The 17,164-nt window shown below is 38.1% G+C and overlaps 1 protein-coding gene across 2 annotated transcripts in view; it reads left to right on the forward strand.

Annotated features, from left to right (window-relative positions):
* The window catches only part of MTERF3 (mitochondrial transcription termination factor 3), a 60,050-nt gene extending 49,676 nt beyond the window's left edge, over positions 1-10,374 (forward strand). For both annotated transcript variants that reach the window (XM_069086593.1, XM_069086594.1), the window contains exon 8: positions 8,430-10,374. In XM_069086593.1, coding sequence (XP_068942694.1) covers positions 8,430-8,624 — 195 coding nt within the window. In that variant the 3' untranslated portion in view covers positions 8,625-10,374. The remainder of the gene's footprint in view (positions 1-8,429) is intronic.
* Positions 10,375-17,164: the final 6,790 nt, after the last annotated feature.

A 17,164-nucleotide genomic window follows, 5' to 3' on the forward strand; every position in this document is an offset into this window, starting at 1 on the left:
TCTTACACATAATTCCTATTTTGGAGAGATTTGAGAGGTCATGAGGATCACTAAAAATGTTTAGTACTTCATATTGTTCATCACCTGGCACCTCTTTCATAGATTGTTGTGTCTGTTTACAAATCAGAACTTCATAAATTGTCAGTGTTGGATGGGAACTCAGAGATCATTTAGTCTAACCCTCCCTCCAGACACAAACATATTCCCCCCCAATAAGTGGTCATCCAGACTTTGCTTGAAAACATGCAGTGAAGAAGAAGCCATGACCTCCTAGTCCATTCCACTATTGGATACCTCTAATTTTTAAGAAGCTTTCTTTGCATTAACTCAGGGGCCAAGCAGAACATATTTTTCCCTCGTGTTACCAAATGTTGCCCTGTATGAGGTAACACTTCAGATCTTTGAAGGCAGCTTTCTCCCCTTAAATCTTGGCTTCTCCAAGATAAACATCCTCTTTCCTTTCATTTGATTCTCATACAGCATGGTCTTAAGACCTTTCACCATTCTTCTTGCCTTTCTTTGTATACTAGCATCCTACCAATGTCTTTCCTAGAATGTCACACTCAGAACTGACCACAGGTTTTCAGATGTCATGTGACTAGGCAAATTATAGTTGGGAGCATCAGTTCTCTGGTCCCGGCTACTATATCTGTATTATTATATCCTGAGATTGCATTAGTTTTTATAGCTGTCATGTATAACATGGCATGACAGCACCTGGGTTGTCCACTGTCAATTCTTTGAGCTTACATTCCATTTAAACTTATATGCAAATAGTCCCTAACATACATGATTTGTTTTCTGTTGAATTAAATGGAAAGATATTCCATGTGGAAATGTTAATAGCATATAATTATATGCCTCTTCTGTCTCTCCCACTCGTGATCAGTCTACCTCAGAAGCAGCTGTGTAACAGTTCTCAAGCCAAAGACAAATTCAGCGTGTGTGTGTGTGTGTGTGTGTGTGTGTCTGTGTGTGTGTGTGCATTTCCCCTCCAGGAAGAAGATAATAGCATAGATATTATAGAACTGATTACATGATGAAAAACTTTGATCTTGAGCCTCTTGTCAGCACGTAATGATTGTATCTCCAACTCTAGCTTATCTACACACATCCCTCCCTCTAACATTTCCAACAAGCTGTGAAGTTCAAGAACAAGATTGCAGAAATCAGTGTTCTCTCCAGAGGTTTAATGAGGGCTGTATTGATAATCCCTGTAGCACTTCAGTGGTAGTGAAAGAATCTTGCTTTGCCCCTAGAACAGGGGATTCTTGGCTTTTTTTGTGTGTGTCACAGACCCCTTTGGCAGTTTGGTGAAACCTGTGGATGTCTTCTCAAAATATTGTTTTTAAATGTATAAAACAAAATACATAGGATTACGAAGGAAGCCAGTTATATTGAAATAAAGAAGAATTTTCCTCAAAAAATTCACAGTCCCCCCCCCCCAAATCTATGCATAGCCTTCCTAAAGGGGCTGTGGACCCTAGGTTAAGAATCCTTGCCCTCCAGGGCACTTCAGGGTCACAATTTAGCTTGTCCTAAAATGACTTGGGGATGATGATGTGCTGAGGATAAGGTGGTTTCCACATGTTTTAAGATAGAGAGTGAGATTTCCCCATGATGAGTTATCAGTAATTGGAATTTCACAAGATTTTTTGTCAGTGGGCCAACCATTATCTTGAAGGTCCTTCAGTCCATTTCATATGAGGATTGATCAAAGAAACTAACAATGTTCAGTGTGAAGAAGAGAAGCCTCGTTGTGAGGGACATCATAAGTTATGTGGGTGAAAGATTAGACTGGTTCTGTTGGATGTTCCTGCCTGAATGTAGGACCAGGAGAAATAGGTAGAAGTGATAAGGGGATCTGTTTAGACTTGGTGTCAGGAAAAACATCTCAAGAATTAGAACTCTCCTGATGTGGAATGAGCTACCTCCCCTGTCTCCCAACTAAAGTCTGCAAGTATAATATTCCTTTGAGGGCATGGGTTGGTCTAGATGACTACCAGGATCCTTCTTGTCTCTGAAATTCTGTGATTCTGTAACTTAGAATATCAAAGATCGGCTTATATTTCTTTGATAATGGCAGGGTGACCCCTGGTGGTCAGTGAACTGTGGGGGAAATTTTTTTTTTAAATGAAGCCTTTGCTCTTGCTGTCGAAATAGATGATAAATTAGTCATGTCTGTAATCACTTATTAACTGTATCCTGAGCTGATAGAGATCATAAAACTTGTCCATAGATCATGTTATGACTTCTGAAATTCTCTTCTAGTTTGAAAGCTGGTTATAAAGATGACTTTGGGAGTTCAGTAGTCATCTGTGGTTCTGCCTATTATGAAATGTTCTCAGTTTATAGGGCAGCAAATCATTGTCAACCCTGGGAATTTAGCCATAATTCTGAAAAATCCAGCTGTGTCCTTTTCTGCTTCATATATCCTCAGAAGTAATAACAGTGTGGTAATTGAATTTTTTGCTGCCAGATATACTTATCAGACATGAAATAGGACAGCATCCATTCTGCTTTTCCATAGGCATGCTGGTACTAGTCAAAAGTAGAAAACTTATTCACAAGGGAAACTAGTATACACCCACATTGAGATGGAATCATTCAATTCTTGGGGAAGATAATTTTCAAAATATTTTAATGTATGACAGTTTTTACTCATAATTTTCCTTTCAAATAGGTCACTGTTTTTTTTTAGTTTTTTCTAATTTTAGGGAAATTAGAATCAAATTATCCAGTCTGAATAGTGCCAAAATCGGAGCTCAGGGACTTTTTCTTTGTAAATAATCTTTTAGACTATATTATGTTGAAATTGTAGGTTTTTAAAAAATGTTTTAAAGAAGATATCTTAGATGCTCTAAAAAGTGCTTCTTACCACTGTCTGCTTGTTTTCCTGCTGTTCTGCCACCATCACTGCTGTAGGGAGCTGTGTAGGAGTAGGAGCCATTTAAAAAAATTTTCAGTGTTTCATGGCTGACAATGACCAAAATTTGAAGGCCAGTGAGTATTCTACTGGTAATGAGCCTCTCAGTGCTTATGCTTTTCTTTGGAAAGCAGACATAAGTGTTGTTGGGACCATTTTGGAAGCCCTTCATATATGGTAAAACATGGTGGAGTTTGCATTTCCTTTTAGGACCTAGGGACCCACCCTTCATACCGTAATGAGTTGCACAGAGTGAATAAGCTTATATGAATTGCCATTTCCATTATTGGTGGCATAATCATGTTGATGAGATCCTCACTCCATTTATATATTTAAAGAAAAAAAAAGAGTAACATTTCTAATATACTATATAGACTTTTTTTAAGTGCTAATTAAAACCCCTTATTATTGTGAATTTATTCTAATACTCTTAAGTTTCTTTCAAGCTGGTTTTTCTATAATGTCCTTCTGCATATAGTAAATGTCCATCTAAGGGTTGGGGAAGTACATAGTTAGTTGTAGTTGTGTAGATATACATCTGACCAACATGAGGATGGCTTTTACTTTGTTGTAAGCTTACAGAATTTGATTGTCATTAGATATATTCAGTTCTCAGAGACTTTTTGCAATAATGGAAGGTGGTGTTTGTACTACTGTTTTTCTTCCCTCGTAGAGTTGTGAGATCCTACAATGTGTTGTGGTTTATCTTTAGAGTCTTAATTACAAATTTTCACCTAACTCATTGCAGTACCACAAAAGCTGAAAATGGCAAGCTGTCTTCAGCAATTGTGTGGTAACCAAAGAAAAGATGTCATTACTTCCACAAACCACCATGAAAATTTAGTTCTTTTTCAAACTCATGTTCTGTGTAATGACCTTTTATCTATAGCCTTGTAGTTTCTAATTCTATGCATTAAATTTCTAATATCTACTTCCATGTCTACTTCATTTAATTCTTGGCAGTCAGTAAATATTAATGAATAATCTGTGCTTCTTACAAAATATTTTTGGCATAAAACTATTACTGTTCTTAAGACTGCAGTGCCAGAATGATTAAAAGATCATAGATTTAAAACTGGAAGGAACTTTAGTAGTCACATAATCCTGTCCCCTCATTTTATAGCTAAGAGAATCAGTCTACTTAAGTGACTTAATAAGGCATAACTATCAGAGCTGACATAAGAACCCAGATCTCTAAATCTAGCTCATTTCTCATTGTGTTGGGATTTTTTGAAATGTTCCTTTTTTTCCAACCCTTTAGAAAAAATAAAATGTTTTTATTTGACCAAAAAATTTGATTACACAGTTGTAGCTTTTTTCTTTCAGTGAGGAAATTATTTTGAAAGGCAAGCAATATTAACCTATTTTTATATCATGCTTTGAGGTTTACTAAGGATTTTTATTACAACCACACTGAGACATACGTGGTACCAATATTACTATCTCCATTTTATATGAAGCTGAGACTCATAGAGGTTAAAGTGACTTACCCATTGACACGTTTTATAAGTGGCAGAAGTGGGAATGGAACCTAGGCCTTTTGATAATTGGCTTTGATTAAAACCAAACTTAGAAAACTGATAAGGACAACATAGCAAATATTTTGTTTTTTGTTTTTGCCAAGTATCTTGTGTGTTCAGGATTCTCTCCACTGGGAATGATATTTCTAGATACTCCATGTTAAATTTGGTAAGCATTTAGAGCAATATACATTGTTCTAGAATATATGTGTGCACACAAATATTATATGTGTTGTTATATATATATATGTATATATATATTTATATATCTTGATTTGTGACTGCTTTTGGGTGAGAGTTGTTGCTTTTAAAATCGTTAATTTAGGAGTGTATATGCTTATTCTAGTGGGGCCAATTGCTAAAGAAAAATGAAAATGAAAACTCTTCATTTGAAGTTACCCTCGGAACTATGGCACATTCTGTTAGTCATCCATGCTTGTGGCAGATCTTCATCCTTTCAGCACAGATTTGATTTTTTATTTATTTTTTATTTTTATTTTATTTTTTAAATTAAATTTTATGTTTATTTTTAGTTTACATCATTCATTTCCACAAGATTTTGAGTTACAAATTTTCTCCCCATCTTTCCCCTACCCACCACCCTAAAACATCGATCCTACTGAATACTCCCTCCCCCAATCTGCTCTCTCCTATGTCCTCCCCCATTCCCCCTCTGACTTTACAGTAGGGCAAGATGGATCTCTATGCCCCAGTGCCTATATAACTTATTTCCCAGTTGCATGTAAAATATATATATATATATATATATATATATATATTTTTTTTTTTTTAAGCATTTGGTTTTAAAACTTTGAATTCCAGATTCTTTCTCTTCCTCCCTCCTCACCCACCCTTACTGGGAAGATAAGCAATTCAGTATAGGTTGTACATGTGTCACTATGCAAAACCTTTCCATAGTGGATATATTGTGAAAGACTAACTATATTTCCTTCCATCCTATCCCACCCCCCACTTGTTCTATTCCCTGCTTTAACCCTGTCCCTTTTAAAAAGTGTGTCCTTCCAGCTTCCCTCTCCCCAACCTGCCCTCCCCTCCATCATCCCCTCCCCCATCCCTTCCCCCCTACTCTCCTGTAGGGTGAATACCCTATTTAGTGTGTATGTCATTCCCTCCCTAAGCCAAATTCAATGAGAAAAAGGTTGACTCATTCCCTTTTGCCTTCCTGTTATTGCCCTCCATTGTAACAGTTTTCCCTTGCATCTTCTATATGAGATAATTTGCCCCATTCTGTCTCTCCCCATCTCCTCTCATTATATTCCTCTCTCACCTCTCAATTTCACCTTTTAAGTGTCATCCCTTCCTATTCAGTTGGTCCTGTGCCCTCTGTCTATGTATGCCTGTACATGTATATACACACACTTACATATGTATTCATATACCCTCCTATATAGACATACATATGTATGTATAAAAAAACTATATATATATATATATATATATATACACACACATTTATATTCCCTTCAACTATTCTCATATTGAGAAAAGTTTCGTGAGTTACAATTATTGTTTTTCCATGTAGGAATGTAAATAATTCAACTTTGATAAGTTCCTTATGATTTCTTTTCCTGTTTATCTTCTCATGCTTTTCTTGCTTCTTGTATCTGAATGTCACATTTTCTATTCAACTCTGGCTTTTTCAGCAAGAATGCTTGTTCCCCTGAAACATGATACTCAGTTTTGCTGGGTAGGTGATTCTTGGTTTTAATCCCAGCTCCTTTGACCTTTGGAATATCATATTCCAAGTCCTTTGATCCCTCAATGTAGAAGCTGCCAGATCCTGTGTTATCCTGATTGTGTTTCCACAATATTAAAATTGTTTCTTCCTGGCTGTTGTAATATTTTCTCCTTGATCTGGGAACTCTGGAACCTGGCTATAATATTCCTAGGAGTTTTCTTTTTGGGAGGTGATGGATGGATTCTTTCAACCTCTATTTTGCCCTCTGGTTCTAAAACATCAGAGCAGTTTTCCTTGAGAATTTCTTGAAGGATGATTTCTAAGTTCTTTTTTTTGATCATGGCTTTCAGGTAGTTCAGTAATTTTTAAATTATATCTCCTTGATTTATTTTCCAGGTCAGTGGTTTTTCCAATGAGATATTTCACATTGCCTTCTATTTTTTCATTTGTTTGGATCTTTTTAATAGTATCTTGATTTCTCATCAAGTCACTAGCTTCCATTTGCTCCAATCTAATTCTGAAGGAATGATTCTCTTCAGTGAGTTTTTGAGATTTTTTTTCCATCTGGCAAATTTGATACTTTAAGGCATTCTTCTCCTCATTGGCTTTTTGAACCTCTTTTGCCATCTAAGTTAGTCTATTTTTTTAAGGTGTTATTTTCTTCAGTCAGGTTGTTGACTCTCTTTTCCTGGTTTTCTTGCATCATTCTTATTTCTCTTCCCAATTTTTCCTCCATTTCTCTTACTTGGTTTTCAAAATCCTTCTTAAGCTCCTTTATGGCCTGTAACTAGCTCATATTTTTCTTGGAAGCTTTTGGTACAGGAGTTCTGACTTTGTTGTCTTCCTCCTGCTCCATGCTTTGATCCTTTTTGTCCCCAAAAAAGGAATCCGAGGTCGGACTGCTGTGCTTGCCCTGATTCCCCCACTTGCTCATGTTGAAGAGGTTACCCATAAAGAGGGTTAGGGTTGCTCTGGAGACCCCAAAATACCTACGCGCCGGGTCCTGCAGAATGAATTCGACTCAAGTCTTCTCTCAGTCAAAGAAAAGTAACGTTTATTAAAAGTTCGCTTGTATTGGACACAGAGTTAAGTCTGTTTTAGGTCATTGTATGGTGCTCTCACAAACATCGAGAAAAATGGGGTCTTATATACAGAAAGTTATGGGAGGAATCTAGGGGTGGTCTAGAGAAGGAGTTTGGAGAGGGTCTTCAGGAGGAGTTAATGAGGTCAGTGAGTGATTCAGGGTGGGAAGTTGCTGGAGGCTACCTGGAGACTACAGACAATGGTGGGCTAGGCCAGTTCAAGTGTGGATTGATATTTTGATAGGCTCCAGGGTGGGAAGTCTAGTAAGGAGGTTAGGGCCCAGCCACAATATAAGGCTTTTTGCCTCATGCAAATGCCTCATCAAATGAGACAATTTAATCAGAGTTCAAGGGGGGTTCCCAGAGCCTGTACCTTAAGGAGAGTCTGAGGAGGCTCCCAGAGCCCATGCCCCATCAATGTTGCCATTCAAGCACTTGACTCTTGAGCTTTTTGCCACAGTAGAACTCTGCTTTCAGAGAGGAGAGCTTTGTCCCAGATCTCTGGGGTTTTCTCAGCTGCCAGAGGTACAGAAGCCTCCACTGGCTCTGGCACACTGGTCACATACCCCAGGACCTCCCTCACACTGGTCGCTTGGTCCCCCTACAATCTGCAGGGCAGGAGCTTTGAAGCAGCCATGCTGCAGCGGCCACCGCGCCTCAACTGCTTCTCCCTCTGGGGGCAGAGGCCAGACCGCACTCCCAGACTCCCTGTTCCCAAAGTCCACTGACCTCTTACTTTGTCTTTGGCATTTATGGGTTGATAATTCTGGAAACTGCCACAGCTGCTGGTGATCCACTCTCCTGACGTCTTTCTAGCTGGGGCTGGTTGGGGTGCCCTGTGTCCTGAGGCTAAAACCTTTGGCTTATGTGAGGCGGGGCTGGGCTCTGCTCCCAGTGTGCTGCACTGGCCCATTCCTGCCAGGCTCAGCGGGAGGTTAGTTTCTCTGTCACTTTGCAGGTTCTGTAGCTCTAAAGTTTGTTTAGAGTCATTTTTTACATGTATTGGAGGAGGTGGGAGTGGGTGCTGCACGAAAGTCCCGTTTCTACTCAGCCATCGTGGCTCTGCCTCCCACAGATTTGATTTTTTAAACAGCCAAGTCAGAGCCAAGTTTGAAAAAGGTGGATGGATTATCAACTTTGGCATTACTGTTGAGAATCTAAGACGGTGTGACATAATTCAGCCTTTTTTTTTTCTTTTTTAGGTGTTCAATTCAAAACTGCTAAAAATCAAAGAAAGACACTCATTTCTTTCCTACTTAGGAAGAGCACAGTATGATCCCCAAAAACCTAACTACATCTCTTTGGACAAACTGGTATCTATTCCTGATGAAGTATTTTGTAAAGAGGTTGCTAAAGCCTCACTACAGGACTTTGAAACATTCTTAAAAACTCTTTAGCTGCTAATGAATGGAAAGAGATTGGTTTAATAATCCATTAATATTTATGTGAATCAATATGTGTTTTGTATAAATAACTTTGTCTCAGTAGATTTTAAATAAACATTTGTTTAATATTGTGAGAAGGCTTATTCCTTTCAAACTTTCTTAACTTGTTCTTAATTCATTTTCTTGAGAACATAGTAAACCCAGAAGGAATCACAGACAAGTAGGAGCTTTGAAAGTAAAACATGGTGAATTTATTATATACTTTAAAAGAACAAGCTGTATATGATAGTTTCATGTATAACTCTCTCTGTTCAATTGTATATATATATAAGTACCCATTTTAATTCATGTTTGTTAAATTCAGACTTCTTAAAAAATTGGAATCTCATTAATTTCAGAGTTCTCTCCAGCATTGGACTGTAACTTATTCATGCCTGCCTATCTTCTTGTGTATCTGTTTTACATGTTTACCCAAAAGTTCACCACAACAAGTATACTCAGCATAATTAATTTAGTACTGCTGAAGCCTTCTGCTGTCCTCCTGTTATCTATGAGTTTGAATCCTGACTCAGATATTTACTAGTAGTGTGACCCTGAGCAAATCACTTAACTACTCTCAGCCTCAATTTCCTTATCTGTTAAATGTAGATCATAATAGCACTTAACTCACACAGTTGTTGTGGAAATCAAATGAGATAACATGTAAAGCAATTTGGACAATTTAAAGTGTTACATAAACGCTAGCTCTTCCTATCCTTGACTCCTGCCACATGAGCAGCCCATCTTACTATCATAAAATTTCTTGATAATGTTTTTACTCCAGTAATTCTCTGTTCCTCCTTGATTAGTGATGCAGCCTGTTCACATTTCCTCATGTATCTCTCCATTGCCATAGTTCATTCTTTGGAGCTATTGAGGTTACACATCTCATTGTACCAGTAATGGGAGTACAGATAAGATGGGCCTCGGCCTTTGTAGGAAGCTCAGATACTGTAAAATACAGAAAGAGGGAGTAACAGAAGGAGAGAGGGAACAAGCATTTACATAGCACATATTATGTGCCAGGAATGGTACTAAATACTTTATAAATTTATTTCATTTGATCTTCACCATTACCCTGCTCATTTTACAGTTGAAGAAACTGAGGCAAACAGAAGTTTAAGGGACTTGTCCAGGATCACAGAGCTAGTAATTATCTGAGGCTGAATTTGGATTCAGGTCTTTCTGACTCCAGACCTGGGATTCTGTGCCACCTAGCTGCCTGAGAAAGATGTCAGTAAACAGTTGAAAAATAAACAAACTCAGAAGATAATATAAAAGGATAACCTTATTGCTACCATGTTACGTTTTATATATATGTATATATTTTTGCATGTGTGCATATTTTAAACTTTACAAAGCAAATTGACAGTTTTATATACAACCCCCCTTTTTATTCTTTGTATAGGGCATTATTCATATTGATATTTCTGTTGTTTGGTCATTTTTTAGTATTGTTTTACTCTCTGTGGTCCCATTTGGGGTGTTGGCAGAGAGATATTGGACAGGTTTGCCATTTGCTTCTCTAACTCATTTTACAGATGAGGAAACTGAGGCAAATAAGGTAAAGTGACTAGCTCAGGGGGTCACACAGCTAGTGTCTAAGGCCAGATTTGAACTCAGGGAGGTGATTATTCCTGACTCTAGACCTGGAACTCTATCCACTGTACCAACTAGCTGCTTTTGATATTTCTTTTATAATAAAAAGTTTTCATGTCTCTTACTCTTAAAATAAAAAAGATTAAAACTTAAATCTACCATAAGAAGTATAATCCATTCATTCTTTTTAAAAAAAAATTCCTCCCCCTCTAAGCAGAAGGGGAGAACTTTTAAACCCATGTATTTTAACTGTCACTTTGCTTCTAAGGACAATGTGAACTAATAGGTACAGAGAGAGAAAAGTAGATCATTTTAGATTCATGAGACTATGTTTTTCTTTGAATAGTACTCTTCTTGTCCAAAACATTTTTGGAATTGCCGTCAGAGCATGTTTGTTTTGAAACAGACTTGAAGTAAGGAAACAGTTCTTATCAATCTGAACTGTTCAGAAGTATAATGTACTGCCCAGAGGGAGGTAGTGGGCTCCTCCTCACCAGAGATCTTTGGCCAAAGGCTAGATGACAGCTTGTCAGATATTCCATAGAGGAGATTTTTGTTTGAGTGCAGGTTGAACAGATGGCCTTTGAGGTCCTTTTTGATTGTGTAATTTGTATCATTCTGAGAGGAGATGGTCTTTATCTCAAGGATAGCGTAAAGAGTGTATACAGTGAGTGATGCAAGCTCATTAAAATAGTCTAGAGATTGAGGAGGGCGGCTGAGTATCGATCCTGACTCTAGGAATTCTACCAGTCCTCATTCTTGGGCACATCAGACCTCTGTCCGTATGGAGTGTTGACATTTTTTGCAGCTGTCTGCTTCCATTAGATTGGAGCAATAGCTCTCTGTTTACTTAGATCTTTAACTTGTGAACCATCAAGATTTGCCAATTGCCTGATCCAACCAGTTATGTGAGATTCAGCTGCTGTGCATTTCTCAGTCAAATTGGGGATTTAGAATGACAGGTAGAGGATGCAAATGTATATTTTTTTTGTAGATGTCAATTAAGTTGATTTCTAATGCAGTTAGATAACCTTACAGTAAGGCTTTGTCTTTGTTCTCTGAATTCGTGAACCCAGCTGACAGATTGCTAAGAAAGAAGTGGGATGATATTATAGAACCTAGTGAGTTAGGTCTTCTCAGCATGGCTTTATTATTTTGTTAGCAAATATCATGAATTTCCAGAATATCAGACATATTCAAATCCATATTCCACAATAACTATTAAAAGCCCTATTTAATTTGGTGTTATATGCAGGAGTGCATGCTTCCATTTGGACAAATAATCAAAGATTGACTCTAGTTTGTGATAGATTCAGCATTGAAGAGGGAAAGGATGTGAACTCAAGATAGGGAAAGAAAGGCCATAGTAAAGGAGAGAAAGTAAAAATGAATTGTAATGAACCTACGTTCAAATTCTACTTATATGACTTTGAGCAAGTCACTTAAGCTAAGATTTAATTTCCTCATCTTTAAAATAGGAATAATATTTGGCAATACTGACTTAATAGGATCATTGTGAGGAAAGATATTTTCAAAAAATAAGGTCCTATAAAATGGGTTGTTATAATTACAACATCCTATGACAACTCTTGTCTCCCCACAAACAATTTACTAATTTCTGTCTCTGTCATTCCCTATCCCTGTAAACTTTCTGTACTTAGAGACAGCTGCGTGGTATAGTGGTTAGAGTGCTGGGCTGTCTGAAGTTTGGAAGTAATTGTTGAGTCATTTAAGTTGTATCTAATCCTCCATGACCCCATTTGGGGTTTTCTTAGCAAAGATACTGGAGTGGTTTGTCATTTCTTTTCTATAGCTCATTTTACAGATGAAGAAACTGAGGCTAACAGGGTTAAGTGACCTGCCCAGGAGGCTGGATTTGAACTCATTTCTTCCTGATTCCAAGGCTGGCCCACTATCCATTGTACCACCTAGCAGTCCTGAAGTCATAGAAACCTGTGTTCAAATCTAGCCTCAGATGCTTTCTAGTTGTATGACCCAGGACAAATCACTAAATCTCTGTATAACTCAGGTTTCTCAAATGAAAAGTGGTGATGATGAAAATAATAACATCTATCTCCCAGAGGATCAAATGAAATACTTGTAAAGTTTTTAGCATAGTGCCTCACTCATAGTTGGTACTTAAATACCTGTTTCTTTCTTTATCCATATCACCTATATCTAAAAGCCATTCTTTCTGGGATACTTTCTCTGATTTATCCTAATTCCACTCTAATTCCTTTTATCCCCTCTCCTTAACACCCCTCTCCCCCCATCATTGTGTATCTACTCTCCTTTCCTCTTTCTGATCTCTTATATAGATACAGTGTCTTTCTATTCCAGAAATAGCCACCCCTCCCCCAGCCCCATGTTCCCCATCTTTTGAAATCTTTTCTTCTTTCAAACCCAGCTCAGATACCACCATCTCCATTACTCTTTTCATAGTTCCCTCAACTACCAATGATGTCTTCTCAAAATTTTCATGCCGCTCTGGACCACTTCTGTGTACCTATCATAACTCATATAGGGAATTCTAAAAGTGATTACCTACTAGATTTTAAACTCCTTGAAGGCAGGGACTGTGTCTTTCATCTTTATCTCTCCTAAGCTTAATTGTACCTGGTGGGTGCATAATGTATATTATTACCTCGAATTGTATTTTGAATCATACACTTGTTAAAATGTTGCTTTGTACATATTCTTATGTAATTTCATGTTGTGTCTCTTTTTCCAAATAAAATTGCCAACTGATCAAAGAGAAAAAAAAAAGCAAGTCTTTTTCTTTTGCATAGGCAGAGGTGTTTAAAATTGATATGCCACACCTCTGACACTGCAACCGTCCATGTGCAAGCCCTTATCACTGGTTGGTCTCCCTGCCTCAAGTCTCTCCCCATTTTAGTCTATCCTCCATTCTACTTTCAAAGAGATCTTCCTAAAGTGTAAGTCCGACCATATCAGACCCCTACTTAATAAACTCCAGTGGCTCCCTGTCACTTGCAGGATCAAATATAATCTGAGCCTTGGAGCCCATAGGTATGGGACTCTCCTCATCGGTGGATATTAAGTGCCCCAAGCCTGCCTCAGAGTGGGAGAAGAGAGCTTGTTATTTTGATAATTTTGAGCACTTCTGGCTTCCAATTTTGAGAGAAAAGATCTGTGACGGCAACCTCTCCTCAGGTCCGCGAAGAACAAAAGACTTAGAAGAAGCTAGTATATAGAATATGCCAACTTGCTCCTTGAGAAACCTCAGGGAATTTTTCCATGTAAGATCTGGGACTCTGTTGGTTGAGTTGGGTTACCTCACTTCCAATGGAATTGCCTTCATTCTGTATTGTATATATTCTCTTGTGTATACTTTTCTCTGATTTCTATTTTGCAATTAGCTCGGATAAATGGCTTTCTTTGTTACTGGTTACATGTATGTGCATTATGGAACTGGCATTTGTTGAAAAGAATGTCAAATCTTGGATATAAAGCTTGTGGGTTCTGCTTCCTCAATAGCAAGCAAATAATTTAGTTTGAATCTTAAAAATTATGATTTAGATTAATAATATTTCAGGAAGCAGATAGGTATAATTGTAGCCTAGTACCACCTCTGAGGAGAGCAGTGGCCAGTTGCTCTTAGAACAGCTTGGAGAAGAATGGGGGGAAAATACACAAGAGATAATTTATTCTCATGCTCTTTGGAACCACACATCGAGACAGTCCTTGCTACAATAAAATCCTCTTTGACTTTTAGAGCCCTTCATAAACTAGCCCCCCTGACTCCCTTCCCCACCTTAACTTTCTATTCTTCTCTCTATACATACTCAGTAATCCAGTGACACTGGCCTCTTTGCTGTTCCTCACCCAGGACACTTCCCAACTCTGAGCATTTTTTTTTTTTTGCCTTTTGGAGGGCAACTGGGGCTAAGTAACTTGCCCAAGGTTACACAGCTAGTTTGTGTGTGTGTGTGGGTGTGGGTGTTAAGTGTCTGAGGTCGGAACCGAACTTGGGTCCTCCTGACTCTGGGGCTGATGCTGTTTTACTCACTGCACCACCTAGCCACCACTGCTACTCTGAGCATTTTCACTGGCTGTTCGCCATGCTTGGAATGTTCTCATCTCTTGGATTCCTTGTCTTCTAAGTCCTAGCCAAAATCCTACCTTTTACAAGAGGCCTTTGCCAATCTCCTATAATTCTAGTGCCTTCTCTGTGCTGATTATTTCTAATTTATCTTGTATATATTTCACTTGTACACAGTTGTTTGCTTGTTGTCTCTCCCACTAGACTGAACTCCTAGAGAGCAGGAACTGACTGTCTTTTGCCTTTCTTTGTATTTGTGGTGCTGTGGGGATTAAAAGAGACTGAGGCAGAGCTCTGAGCCATTGGCACTTTAAGGGTCCATGGTCCCCTCTAATGAAATGGACCTCATATCTTCCTTATGATCTGAAATGCCCCCCTTATATTTATTGAATTTTATACCCAAATATGCAAAAGAGGCATGGTCAAATAGAGAATCTCATTGGTTGACATATTATACATAAACTAAAATAAGCAGAAATATGTCAGTAGGGTCACAAGTTGGGTGAAGCAAAGACTATCTCCACTGACTAGGTGGTCACACGGTGAATGGGCTCCTCCTTAGGCAGGAGGAGATGGGTATATATATATATGTATGTATGTATGTATGTATGTATACACACACATATATGAGCATATATATACACGCACACATATATATGGGTATATATAGTGCAACCTATATACATATATATATATATACACATACACACACATTCCAAGAACATTTGGGGAGTGGGGGGAGCTTTCCTTGCCATACCATCTACCCATGCTGGATTTGGGTCATGGAATTTGAGCAAAACAGGATGGAGATATCTTTGCCAGCATTGATGTGGTTATGCAAGTAAGTTCCATAGCTGGTACACAATGATGAATGTTACATTAAAGTTTGAGGCCTAGTATATGGCCCTTCTGTTAGAAACTATATTCCTATGCAACTTATACAAAGTATGGATTAATACATTGCTTATACCTATTATTAGGTGATTGACTAAATATATATATGCATATATTACTAGATTAGTATGTTGAAATAATTATTAACAATCATTATCTCTTATAAAATCATAATGAACTAATACTGATTGGAGTTTCAGTAGGGGTACTCAATGAATCATTTTTCTCAGTGCTATCAGTTCCTGGCACACAGAAGGTACTTAATCTTTATTGACTGATTTCTGGTGTACAGCAGCTTCCCACCATTTAGTCTACTATATTCTATAAGTTTTGGTCCCTAATAATTTCAAGGGCATTTTTTTTTACTAGTTCTGTGATTTCATTGGTATAGGAAATTCCTAGCAAGAAAACACCTTCTACTCATGCAGATCATCACTTGTTCTTTGTCATATTTTTAGAGAATTTCCTGGGCCTCTGAGAAGTTAAGTGACTTAACCAGTTATCACACAGCCAGTATGTGTCAGAAGGAACTTGAGCAGTGGTTTTCCTGACTCTTCTATCCACTAAAGCAGGGGTGGGGAACCTGCGGTCTCAAGGCACTGAGCCAAGTTTCTTCAAGTGGGCATGAGCATTCAGTTCAACCATTTTTAAAAGTGACCTATAGCTCACATTTACATTAAGCTTTAAAATTTACAAAACACTTATAACAGCCCAGGGAGGTAGGTAGGTAGAGCTAGTTATATCTATTTTACAAATAAGGAAATAGAAATTCAGAGAGTTTATGTGGTTTCAGTGAGATCACTGTTTATTAGTAATGTTTATAGTAATACCTAAGCTCCAAGGCCTAATCTCTTGGTTTTTAAGGCTGTTTGGCCAACCAATTAACATGAATTTATTAAGTGCTCACTATGGACAAACACTAGGGATACTCAGAAATACAGGAGATGTAGAGAAAGAAATATGATTTGGCCACTTGACTTGGATGTGTAAAGTAAGCAAGAGAGAAAAATCAGGGCTGACACTAATGTTGGGCACCTGGGTGATTGGAAAGATGGCAGTGCCATTGACAGTAGCAGAAAGTTCAGAAGAGGTGATGGTTGGCTGAGAAAAGTTCTGTTTTGTATGAGTATGAGATACTATCTGGTTCAAAATGTTCAATTGGTGGTGCAAGACCAGGAGCTCTGGAGATGCAAGGACCACATATAAAGCTCTAAAAATCATTTGCATAGAAATGGTCATTGAAACCATGGGAACTGATGAGATCACCTAATAAGAGAGAAGAGGGCTCATTTAGGACATTCTTGGGGGACAGCCAAAGTTAGAGGGCACGACATGCATGAAGATTTTAGCAAAAGAGACTGAGAAGTGGTGGTCAGATGATGCTGAGAGAAAGTAAACATAGCTAGAGAAACTCAAGGGAATAGCTAGAAGGAGAAGGTAGCAATTTCAGGTATTCTGGGAAGCTCAAGAAGGATGAGGATTGAGAAAATGCTGTTAGATTTCTCAATTAAGATAGCTTTGGCAAATTTGGAGACAGCAGTTTCAGGTGAATGATGAAGTTGGAAACTTGGTTGCAGAGGGTTTAAAAGTGGGGAGATGAAGTTCAGAGGGAAATGTAGGAGCTATAAATATTAAAGGTATCAATGAGGATTGTTTAAATTTAAGTGGAAGCCTTCAGCTCCCATGTGAGAAACAGGATTTTTTTTGATAGTTGTACTTGTCAGAATCCTTTTGAATTTCAGTAACTGGTAAGAACAGGACTGGAATTCAAGTTTTGTGACTCCAGTATCCCAGGTTTTGCCCCTGTACCAGACTGCCTATATCTGTAGTATTTCATTCAGTTCTGTACACCACATTTTAGGAAGAACATTGACAAGATAACAGCAGAGAAAGGCAGACTAAGCTACGTAGTCTTACCAACTCAACCAAAACCCTATGAGGGCCTGTTAAAGCAACT

The sequence above is a fragment of the Petaurus breviceps genome, unplaced genomic scaffold (assembly GCF_028583685.1).
Source record: "Petaurus breviceps papuanus isolate PSGF00001 unplaced genomic scaffold, PetGlider_PUasm1.0 179, whole genome shotgun sequence".
Lineage (NCBI taxonomy): Eukaryota > Metazoa > Chordata > Mammalia > Diprotodontia > Petauridae > Petaurus > Petaurus breviceps.